The 12,643-nt window shown below is 42.0% G+C and overlaps 1 protein-coding gene across 4 annotated transcripts in view; it reads left to right on the top strand.

Annotated features, from left to right (window-relative positions):
* Positions 1 to 12,643, top strand: part of SRPK2 (SRSF protein kinase 2) — a 226,076-nt gene that overhangs the window by 166,164 nt on the left and 47,269 nt on the right. For all 4 annotated transcript variants that reach the window (XM_087821102.1, XM_087821103.1, XM_087821104.1 and 1 more), the window contains one exon: positions 12,533 to 12,641. In XM_087821102.1, the coding sequence (XP_087677228.1) occupies positions 12,533 to 12,641 (109 nt within the window). The remainder of the gene's footprint in view (positions 1 to 12,532; positions 12,642 to 12,643) is intronic.

Below are 12,643 nucleotides of genomic sequence, written 5' to 3' on the forward strand. Positions count from 1 at the left end.
TCAGTAAGAACGACAAAAAGCACCCTAGTAGTGTGTGCTTTAAATGAGATCATACATGCCAAGAATCTAGAGGAGACTTTGAGCAGGGTTTTCATTCCCTCCCCCTTAATCTATTTTTTAGGGTTTATTTTAGAAGAAGTGGGGTCCCACCAGCATGCAGAGCCTCTCCTCTTTGCCTCCCAGTGCTTAGAATTGGTCTCTAATTACCCTAACCTCTAGAGAGTTTCTCTCACCAACATACCTTTGGAATAAGACTAAAAATGACATTCTTTTTGAAAGGTTATGGTCAGTGGTGTGCAGGCAGGCTAAATACCCATCTCAGATGGTGAATAAAGGAAAATTGAATTTATTTAAAGAAAAGGGGATGGGGGTGGGGATATCCAAAGGGAAGGGCTACACAGCACGGAGTCAAAGGGTATTGGGTCCATGATGGCAGCAAAATACACTTGGGACAGTGAATCAAAAGCATAGAAGAAGCAACAGGAGAACCTAGGCTGGGCCGTTTTGGCTCACTGAAAAGTCAGAGACAGAAGGGGACCTTGAAGACAGGTTCAGGGGGTAAGCCTGGGACAAGCTGCTGCTGCCTGTTGCTCCCCTGGTTGCAAGTCTCGTGGTGTTACCGGGGAGATGACAAGCACTTGGTTCTTGTCCTCTTTAAGAAGGAAAGATTTCAATCAAGAGACAAAGTGTTGCAAAGTAAGAAAGAATTTATTGGCTGTAGACAGGGCAGTGAACCAAGGGGAAGGTGCATTAGAAAATGTAACAGGAGAGCATAGTCTGGTCTGCTTTGGCTCACTGAGAAGTCAGAGAGAGAAGGGGCCTTGGAGACATGTTCAGGGAGTTAGCCCAGGATGAGCTGCCACTGCCCATTGCTCCCCTGGTTGCAAATCTTGTGGGGTCCCCTTGGAGGGAAGAAGGGGTAAGGAGATGGCACTGGCATGCTCCCTGGGGTGGGAAGCAGAGGGGGAGTGCTGGGTCCTTTGTCCTGAACTTATTTATCTCTAGCTTGCAGGTGGAAATCTTATGGGAGGTCTCAGGGGAGTGTCTCAATAGAATATTCATTGGCTTTCCAGGTGTGCTCTTTCAGGGTCATGGTTTCTACTGATTCATTGGTGCCAGGGCAGGGGGTCATTAGTCAATGTAGCTGGTCCTGAGGTAGCCAGAGTGTCACTTGTCTGATTTTGCTGCTTTTCTGGGCCTGAAGCTGAAATACAACTGAGGCCTAGATATTACCTTGAGGAAGGAACTCTAGGGGTCTAAACTGAATGATCAGAGATATGCTGGGGGAAGATAGGTTACCCTGGGGACAAGGTTCTTGTTTGCCCAGTTTCATCCCTTGCTAGGCATCTGGGGCTTCCTGCTCTGGTGAGTCTCAGTACCCGGGTTTCTGTACCTAGCCCATCTAACACTTTTTATTAAGGAAATTTCCAAACACACTGGAATTTGAAGGAATAGCAGGGAGAATTCCTGCATTTCCTCCACTGAGGAGGATGCTGACCAACATTTAGCGTTAAAGAATTGCTAATATTTTATCTCACTTGCTTTATTATATACATGTGTGATTTCGATACTGTGATTTATAGTATGTTTTGGTCGATGACCAAAATGTATTTTCCAAACATATTTTTGAGAGAACACAAGTTGTCTTTTGTTGTGTTAATGAGTTGACCTTGGAAAGGAAAGGGGGATGGGGGATGGTCACCTGGAGAACTAGTGATTCCAGGGATGCAACTTTCTGACTCATTCCTGACCTCCAGGGAGGGGAGAGGGCCTGGAGGTTAAATCACTTGCCAATGGCCATCCAGTGATTTAAACAATCATGACTATGTAATGAGGCCTCCATAAAAACCCAAAAGGACAGGGTTTCAGTTTTGAAAGCTTCCGGGCTGGTGAACACTTGGAGATGTGGGGAGAGTGGCACACCTGGAGAGGGAATGAGAGCTCCATGGCCCCTTACCCCAGACCTTGCCCTGTGAATGACTTTGTTTGTTTTAATCCTCAACCAAGGGCATGCTTATTGATTTTGACACACACACACACACACACACACACACACACACACACACACACACACACACACACGCATCCATGTGAGAGAGAAACATTGATCTGCCTAGGCATGTGCCCTGACCAGGAAGCGAACCCCCCACAACCTTTAGGTCTGTGGTACATGACGATGCTCTAACCAACTGAGCGCCCTGGCCAGGGCTGTAACTTTCATCTCGCTGCTCCTAAGTTAGATCCTTTTACACTAAAACAGTGATCTGGTGAGTAAAGTGTTTCTCTGAGTTCTGGGAGCCACTTTATCAAATTAATTGAATCTAAGGAGAGTCCTGGGAACCACCGATGTAGGTCTCTGAGCCATTTTGAGGTAATTGAATATGATGTGAGGTATAGAAAGAAGTATTCTCTCATTTTCTGTCTCTCATTCTCTCATTTTCTCTCCCTCTCTCCCCCTCTCCCTCTTTCCCTCCCTCTCTTCCACCTTGCCATAGGGATATCCACTTGGTTCAGTACCATTTGTTCAAACGTCTGTTCTTTTCTAATTTAACTGTCTTTGTACCTTTGAATGAAATCAGTGCTTTATACTTTTATATGAGCATTCAAATTAGTTGTCACCTGCTACAACAAAACTTGTTAGAGGTTTGACTGAAATTGTACTGAATCTATAAATTAATTTGGGGAGAGTTGGCATCTTAACAATATTGAGACTTCTAACTCATTTATTTAGGTTTTCTTTAATTTCATTTAGCAATGTTTTACAAGTTTTCAGTGTTCAGTTTTTTGTCATTTTTTTGGTCAGGCTTATCCCTAAGTATTGCATATTTTATATGCTATTGTAAATTATTTATTTTTAAGATTTCAATTTCTCATTGTTTACTGCTGGTATATAGAAATACAGTTGGTTTTTATATCTTGAGCTAGTATTTTGCTACCTGTCTTTACTTACTTATTAGTTTAAGTAGGGCTTTTATTTAGAGATTTCTTCAGCTTTTCCATGCAGACAGTCACATTGTCTGTGAATAACGATAGTTTTACTTCTCTTCCAGTCTGGATGCCTTTATATTTATTTTTTTACCTGATTGTACTGACTAGAACTTTTAAGTACAATGTTGAATAGAAATGGTGAGAACAGACATCCTTATCTTGCTCCTGATCTTGTGGGTGTGTGGTATTTAGTCTTTCACCTATAAGTCTGATGTTATCTGTAAGTTTTTCATAAGTCTTTTTCCATTTCTGTTTTGTTAACAGTTTTGATCAGGAATGTATGTTGGCTATTAGGAAATGTTATTTATATGTTTATTGAGCTAGATCATATGGTTTAAAAATTTTTAAAAATTACAATTGACATTCAGTATTATACTAGTTTCAGGTATACAGCATAGTGGTTAGATACTTCATACGGTTTTCCTATTTTAGTGTGTTAATTATGGTGAATTAGAGCCATTGAGTTTTTTATATTAAGTGAAGATTTCATTCCTGGAATAGACCTCACTTGGTCATGAAGTATTATCCTTTTTATATGTTGTTTAATTAGATTTGATGAAATTTTGTTTAGAATTTTAGTACCTACATCATGTGGAAAATTGGTCTATAGCTTTCTTAAAATGTCTTTTCCAGGCTTTGGAATCAAAGTAATGCTGACTTCATAGCATGAAATTGGGAGTATTTCCTCCTTTTTAGTTTTCAGGAAGAATGTGTAGAATTGTTACTATTTCCCCCCCATAAATGTTTGGGAGCCCCTGGCCAGTGTGGGTGAGTTGGTTGTGCGTCATCCTGTACACCAAAAGGTTGCCAGTTCTGATCCACTGTCAGGACATGTATCCACACTGCGGGTTTGATTCCCGGTGGGGGTTGTGTAGGAGGCAGCTGATTGATGTTTCACTCTCACATCGATGTTTCTCTCTCCCTCTCCCTTCCTTTCTCTCTAAAAATCAATTAAGAAAATGTTTGGGAGAACTCATCAATTTTTATGTGTTCTTGATTGGAACTTGAGTCTTTTGTATCTTTCACAGTATATGACCATTTCATCTAAGTTTTCATTTTTGTAGACATAAAATTGTGATATTCTCTTTTTATTAATATCTGTAAAATCTGTAGTGATGTCATGTCACTCATTCTTCATGTTAGTAATTCATGTTTTCTTTCTTCTCTGGTCAGTGTGGTCCAAAACTTATTATTTTAAGTTTTTCAACTAGCATCTGGTTTCACTGATTTTTCTCTATTGTTTTTATGCTTTTTATTTTACTGATTACAGTTCATATCTTGATTATTCCCTTCTTCTAACTTTGGGTTACATTTGCTCGTCTAGTTTTTTAAGGTAGAAACTGAGGTCATTGACTTGAGATCTTTTTTTCTATTATAGGCTATTGAGTGCTCTAAATTTTCCTCTGAGCTCTGATTTAGCAGCATTTCATAGATTCTGCTATGTTATATTTTCATTTCCATTTAGTGTAAATGCTTTATTATTTCCTTTTGATAATTTGTTCATTCCATGGGTTATTTTGAAGTGTGCTAATTTCCCAGTTTAGGGGCATTTTCTCTTACTGGTTTCTAGTTTAATTTCTGTGTGGTCTGCAAACATACTTTATGTGACTTGAATCTTTTAATTTCCATAGAGACTTGTTTTGTAACCCAGTAGATGTTCTGTTGGTAAATTTTCTATGTATTTGAAAAGAATATTTGCTGTTGAGTAGTCTTCTACAAATGTCAATTATGTGAAGTGGGGTGATGGTGTATTCAGATCTTCCATACCCTTAATGCTTTTCTACTTGCATTAATTTTTTGGGGAGTATTGAAATCTTCAGTGACCCATCATGTGTCTGTGTTATAATTTTGTGAACAAATTCTCTTTACTACCCCTTCCTTTTAAAAGACTGTGTTAGAGGTGATTCTCAAATCTTTCCTTAGCCTTGTGAGAGCCTCACCATCAGAGGGCTGAGAAACTAGGGTCAGTCAAAAAAATGAATACTTTATATATCTTTCGTGGAAAATAGAGATGTTGCTTAATATTCATCTAGACTATTGTCTATGATACAGTTCTGAACTTTAAAAAAAAACCTTTATTGATTTCAGAGAGGAAGGGAGAGGGAAAGAGAGAGAGAGAAACATCAATGATGAGTGAGTCATTGATTGGCTGCCTCCTGCACGCCTGCTACTGGGGATCGAACCCGCAACCAGGGCATGTGCCTTGACTGGGAATTGAACCGTGATCTCCTGGATCATAGGTTGATGCTCAACCCCTGGGCAACACCGGCTGGGCAGTTCTTAACTTTTTTTTATTGTTGATAGTATTACAGACATTCCCCATTTCCACTACCCTCTCAACTCCCCTCCACACAGCCTCCACCTTACCCCAGGCCTTCACTACAGTATTGTCTGTATCCATGGGCTATGCATATATGCATATATGTTCTTTTTTCTTTTTTTTTTTTTAAGAATTTTTTTTATTGTTTTTTAGAGAGGAATGGGTGGAAGGAGGGGGGAGAGAGAGAAACATCAATGTGAGAGAGATACATTGATTGGTTGCTTCTTGCACACATGCCAACTTGGCCTGGGGATCAAACTTGCAACCCAGGTATGTGCCCTTTACTGGGAATCGAACCCTCGACCCTTTGCTAGGTGCTGATGCTCTAAACATTGAGCCACACTGGCCAGGGCCATCCAGTCTACTTTGAATTCCTTCCAGTGTGTCCTTTAAAAAAATCTTTATTGATTTCAGAGAGAGAGATGTAGAAACATCAATGATGAGAGAGTCATTGATCAGCTGCCTCCTGCATACCTTCTGCGGATCAAGCCTGTAGCCCGGGCATGTGCCCTGATCTGAAATAGAACCACGATCTCCTGGGTCATAGATCAGTGCTCAACTGCTAAGCTACACCAGCCAGGCCAGAGTGTTTTTGATGTCAGATATAGTAGTCTTCATTTCTGACTGGTATTTGTTCATGGTTACTATTTCATTTTTCATGCTGTTGTAGTTTCCGCTAAGTTTCTTGTAATTCTCACTAAGTTCCTTGACCATCCTTATAACCATTCCTTTGAACTCTATATCAGATAAATTGCTTGCCTCCATTTCATTTGTCTTTTTCTGGAGATTACTCCTCTTCTTTTATTTAGAGCCTGTTTGTTTCCCCATTTTAGCTGTCTTTTTGTGTTTGTTTCTTATGTTTTAGGTAGAACTCCTTTGACTCCCAGTTTTCATGGGGTGGACTTACGTAGTAGGTATCCTGTGGGACCTAGTGGTGCAGTCTCCGTGATCTGAGATGGACACTATTAGAATGTCCCTTGTGTGGATTTTGTGGGCCCTTCTGTTATAGCTGGGTCTTGATTGATGTTGGCCCATTTGTGTGTGGGATCAACCTTCAGGGTGACTGACAACTCCAACCTCACAGGTGCCGACCTGGACAAAACAAAGTAAAACAGTAACAACAAAAAACCCCAACAACAGCGTCAACAAAAATGAGTAAGAAAAGAAAAAAAAGAATAATAAAATTCAAAAGGAAAAAGAATAAGTGGAGAAAAATATGAAAGGAAAAAAGAAAAAATTTAGGGAAAGAAAACCAGAAAAAGGTGTAAGAGAAACATGAAATATTAAGGAAAAAAGAGAAGAAAATGAACACAAAACAACAGCAAAAGCAGAAAAATAAAATACAAATAAAAATGTGAAGTTTGTTGGATCCTGCTCCGAAGCTGTCCGGAGCCGGCCGCTTGGTCTCCGCGCACCTGTCTGTAGCCAGGAGCAAGCGACCCGCAGTAGATGGATGTGGCTGCCTCTGCTGGGCTCGGCGGCCCCCACTCCCTCCTCCCAAAGCCCGCCGTGCGCTCCGAGGCCAGCTTTTATTAGCACGGGGCCCAGGGTTGGGTCAGCAGGTGCCCCAAGGCTCCCTGTATCCATCTCCGTCGGCCTCCCCTTGCTCGCCAGCCCCCAGGCTGAGGCGCAGCAGAGGCGTAGTCACGGAGCGCCTCCGGGAGGCGGCCTTACGGGATTTCCCGGGAGAGGGGGGTGTCCTTCAGACTCCGGGGAGATGGCGGGTGGTTCCCCACCGGAGCCGCACGTCTGAGTCCCGCCCGGATTCCCCGCCCCCAGTTTAGCTGGGTGGAGCCCCTAGTAGGTGGGGGGAGCCCACAAAGTCCAAAGGTCGTGCCTGCCGGAGGCAGGGGGTCGGGGAGATGTTTATTTGGGTCTCCCATGAGGTTCTCTGGAAAGTGGGGAGAATGGCCCCACCTAAAGCAAGCTATTGACAACCTCAACCCCTGAGACTGTCCTGCCTCCTAAGCCCCAGTCTGTGCCGCTGACTCCTCAGCTGAGCTTAACATGCAGGTTCCTGAGATGCGGCCGCGGGGCAGGTGCCTCTCCCCAGGCTGACGCCCCGCGGGTGGCTGATGGTTCCTCCCAAGAAAAGGGCCGCTTTGGTCCTGGAGGAGGATCTAGCACCCGGACCCCGGTGGCCGCTCCCCGCACCTCTCCCCGAGGTCAGTCACCCCAGGCTCTCCTCAGGCGACTCCAGCCCCACCATCCTCTCTTCAGCAAAGCCCCGGGTGAGTGGGTGCGAACAAATATTTTGGCTTTGCCCCTTTAAACTGGTGGCCTTGAGCCCCGCGGGCCCCGCCGGTCCGCGCGGACGGTCATCGCGCGGGTCACAGCCGGGGGCTAGCGGGTGTCTGCTTCTGGTGCCGCGGGCTGGGAGCTCTGCTGGGGAGTGGGCCCCGCCCCGCCCCGGGGACCGCCCCCCGCGGAGGGATCCCTCGGAGCGCGGCCCCGCCGCTCGCCCTGCCGCCGCCAGTCCGGGTGTGGCGCTGCGGTCTCCTCTTCAGAGAGCGTCCCGTTAGTATTTCGGGGTGACTGTGCCCCAGTTTAGCTGTAACTTCCAGGTTGGCTCTGGGAGGCATTGCAAGCAAGATGCCCCTACTCGGCCACCATCTTCATACTCTGCAGGTCTGAACTTTTGATTCACTCTTATAAATTGAACCTGTTTTTTGCTTGGCAAGAAAAATGGAGTCATCTTTATTTTCAGCCAGCAGCTCCCTCAAACAGCTGAAGATAATTTTACAATTGTGTTCTTGGAGCCTTATTGATAGTATAGGTAGAACTTTCTAGTTTTCTTGGGTGTGCTGGAGGAGTGGGAGTCAGAAGAAACCAGAGCAGTGAACTTAATTACTTAGCAGTCCATTCTTTCTTTTGTTTGTAATACAATCTAATTTTTATTTTTTAAGAATAAAAGGAGCCCTAGCCGGTTTGGCTCTGGTTAGGGCATTGGTCGCAGGACTGACGGGTCGCGGGTTCGGTTCAGGCTAAGGGCAGGCACGGTGGCTGCAGGCTGGTCCTTGGCCAGGTCGGGGCGCGAGCGGGGGGAAACCATTCGATGTGTCCCTCTCCCATCCATGCTTCTCCCCCCCCCCACTCTGAAAAGCAATGGAAAAAACATCCCCTGCAGAGGATTAAAAAAAAAAGAATGAAAGGAAAACTTATAGGTGATCAATGCATGGTTTTTATATATCGGCCAGACCCCCGATTCATTGTGTTCGTTGCGCGTGACCCCCCGCACTCTGCCTGATGCCCGCCCTCCGCAGGGTCCAGTGCCAGCGCTGCTGTGACCCTCTTGTCCTTTACTGCTTTCTCCTTCAGCAGCAAAGGAGGAGGGTTTTTTTGTCTAGTGTGTGACTTTTCTCAAGATTCCTTGTGTGCTTGACATTCTTATTGGCCACTCATGGAGTGTCCACTGCTAATAGCCATTCTGACACATTGTTTGCTAATCTCAGAGAATTGGAGAATTTTCTGAGAATTATTGGAGTGGCCATTTTCTCTAATTCCCTGGGTGTTGAGTACTTGTGTGGTCTGCTCTGGCAGCATGAGTTCTAGTTACCATTCTATGAAAAGAGATTGAAAAATGGTCAGAGGAGACTTATTTTCTGTAGCAATCTGGGAGTTTGCATATGAGAATTATAGAATATAAATTTGAAAAATATATGTCAGGTTTTCAAAATAAAAGTTAGGATAAGTGCTTAGGTCTTTGAATTGTTTTTATGTTTGTATTTAAAATTTATTTTTATGTCCCTCTTGTTTAGTTGTCCTATTTTTAGTCATAATATTCTTAGGTATCTGGTGGGCTCCTGAGATAACTGGACTAAAATAGTAAATTTATTTTGTTCAACTTTCAAAGTCCCATTGAGAAAAGGAACAGCTGTGCTTATGTGGTGATTATATTGAAAAGAGTGACTCTTCTGTTTTTGTTCACATGTACCCTCTTGGCTGTTTGAGAATTCAAATCTGAAACATACAATAGTGATAGAAGTTTCTTTTCTTTATGCCTAATTAAGTTGTTTTTAAATTTAGAGACTGTAATGTTAGCAGTAATATGCAGTTGTGCAGTAAATGGTTTTTAATTAAGCTATAAAATATTCCCTGGTCAAAAGATTATACGAAGACTGGTAAAAAGTCCTCCAGTTGTTAAACATGGAGTGCATGTCTGTCTTTTTTTTTCCCCCCCTCACCTGAGGATATGTTTATTGATTTTGGGGGGCCGGGGGAGAGATAGACAGATAAAGAAAAAAGAAGTACTGATTGGCTGCCTCCTGTACGTGCCCTGATGAGGGATGTAACCCACTATCTTTTGATATATGGGATGATGCTTCCACCAACTGAGCTACTCGGTCAGGGCTAGCATGCATTTCTTACTGGTGTTGAACAGAGTATGGACTTTGGAGTCAGAGCCAGTTTCCAGGCCTGAACCTACTACCTCCTGTCTCTCAGACTGTGTTCACTTCATCAGTATAGAAATAACACCATCTACCTCTTCCCTGGCTGGTGTGGCTCATTTGGTTAGTGTGTTGTCCCATGCACTAAAGGGTTGTGGGTTCCATCCCCTTTCGGGGGGTGTATGGGAAGCAACCGATTGAAGTTTCTCTCTCTCCCCCTCCCATTCACCTCTCTCTAAAAATTAATATGTCCTCAGGTGAGGATTTAAAAAAGAAAGAAATAGCTCATCTACTCTATGGAGTGGTTGTAAGAAATATATAGACATCATTGCTTCCTGTGTACTTTGTGCTGTGAAATTGTGACTAGTTTTTTGAAGAAATGGTTTCATTGGCAAATGTGTCTGGAATTTGCAGCATGCTTTCCTCTCAGAGGTTTCCAGTGCATGTTAAGACATTGGCCAAGAAATCTGCTTTGCTTTAAGTTCTTTCTCATTTCCCAGACAGAACTTCTCCTCTCCCTTTCCTCTCCTCTGCTTCCCCTGTGGAATACCTGCAACATGTTTTGTTTTATTTTATTTTTAAATTAAATTTAATTAATTTATTTTTTCAGTCCTCACCTGAGGATATGTTTGGTTTTTTAAAAAATATGTTTTTATTGATTTTAGAGAGAGGGAAAAGGAAGCAGGATAGAGAGAGAAATATCAATCAGCTGCTTCCTGTACACCCCCTACTGGGGGTCAAGCCTGTAGCCCAGGTATGTTCCCTGACCGGTGACCTCTTGGTTTATGGGTTGATGCTCAACCACTGTGACACTCCGGCTGGGCCTAAGGATATGTTTTTATTGATTTTAGAAAGAGGAAGGGAGAGGGAGAGGAAGGCGGGGGGTGGGGTGGGGAGAGAAACATCGATGTGAGAGAGAGAGACGTTGATCGATTGCCTCCCCTATGCTTTCTGAATGGGAATTGAACTCGCAACCTTTTGGTGTAAGGATGATGCTCCAAGCAACTGAGCCACCCGGCCAGGGCTATTTTAGTTTCATGGAACGTAGTTTTGAGAATAAAGTGACTAGCACAGTGCCCCTAATTCATACTTGAAAATTATAGTTTTCTTCCCTTTTAATGTTAATTTTAATGGTTTGAAAACCATATTGTAAACTCAGAGCCTATTTTAATTTTAGTTTAACCTTCTAAGTAAGAAGGTTTTATTGAGATGTAAATTGACATACAACATTGTAAAAGTTTCAGGTGTATAGCTTAATGATTCCACATATATGTATATTGCAAAGTGATTACCACAATGAGTTTTGTTAACACCCATCCATCCATTAAGTAATTTACTGTATTTTATTTATAATTTCTATCTTTTAGTTCATATTTCTTACCCAAAAGATTGTTTTAGACTTTGATATTAAAATCCAGGAAAAGCAAGTGCAGTGGTATGAGAATGAGACTCTTAGAAAACTTGCTCAAATTTTTGCTTCACTAATTCAACACAGTTTAAGTATTTATATTCATAGTATTTCTTGAAGTATTACTCCTAGTCCTATGAAAGTTTCAGATGTATTCAAAGATGTAGTTTAGGTACTTCCTGCACCTGCTTTGAGCTGCTCAAAAGTAGGCACAAACCATTTATGTATTTTTAAATTTTGTATTGAATTTATTGGAGTGGCATTGGTTAATAAAATTATATGGGTTCCAGGTGTATAATTCTATAATGCATCATCTGTGTATTGTCTTGTGTGTTCACCACCCAAAGATGTCTCCTTCTGTCACCATTTATTCCCCCTTCACCCTCTTGTACTGCCCCCTGCCCACTCCTCTCTTTCCCTCTTGGTAATTACCGTTGTCTGTGTCTATGAGTTGTTATTTTTGTTTCTTTTTTTGTTTGTTTTATGTACTTGTGTTTTGGGGGTTTTTTTTTGCTTAATCCCTTCACCTTTTTCATCCAGACACCCACACCCCTTCCCCTCTGATAGCTGTCAGTTTGTTATCTGTACATCTATATCTTCATGATTTGTAAGAATTTTGCGGATTTAAAAAATGAAAAATAACATCTTTGCAATAAAGAAGTGGTAAATGCTAAAAGAATATAAAATAGGAAAGTATTATGTTTCTTTCAGAAAAATATTGAAAAAGATAAAAAGGATAAAAGTAATTTTATATCCAGAGAAGTTTGTTGCTAACATCTATGCTCCTAGACTTTTTTGTTTCACAAAAATGCTAAATTATTATACCTGCTACTTTGTAACCTGCATATTTTACTTGAAAATGCAAAGTGAAGGCCTTTTTGTGCGAGTTGTCTGTGAAGGATCCTTCCCTCCCCCAAGAGTCTACCTTAACATGGTACCCTCTCTCCCTCTCCAGCCTGTTTCCAAGGCAGGAGTTAGAGGTTGGAGGATGAACCGTGAGAGGAGCAAGCTGTGTTGGAGGGTAAATTGCCGTGAGTTATATAATTCCTTGTTAGTGTATGCAGAATTATGCAGAGTACACATCCTTTATTTTGGTGAATTATATTGTACTGACCTTATAGCTTAGAAGAAAAAAAGGTGATTTGGAAACGTCAAGAGCTAGTGTGCATATTATTTATACCTAGACTTAAATATAAAACCTTAAGTTAGTGTTACAGAGTGCTGGGTGGTTTGTTGCCCTTCTAATTAAGTTATAGAAAAGCAAAGGACATTTTTCTTTTGATGAAACATGTTCTTGAAAAATGTTATATTAAACATATTTTCATCTGATTTTATTATTTATAGCTTTCTTTAATAGTATCAAGAACTGTCAAAGGAAGAGATGAGATTCTATTACTTTCCTGAAATAAATTTCTTTTTTAATAAAAGGTGGCTATCATCCAGTGAAAATTGGAGACCTTTTCAATGGCCGGTATCACGTTATTAGGAAGCTAGGATGGGGACACTTCTCTACTGTCTGGCTGTGCTGGGATATGCAGT

The sequence above is a fragment of the Miniopterus natalensis genome, chromosome 10 (assembly GCF_054644295.1).
Source record: "Miniopterus natalensis isolate mMinNat1 chromosome 10, mMinNat1.hap1, whole genome shotgun sequence".
Taxonomy (NCBI): Eukaryota; Metazoa; Chordata; class Mammalia; order Chiroptera; family Miniopteridae; genus Miniopterus; species Miniopterus natalensis.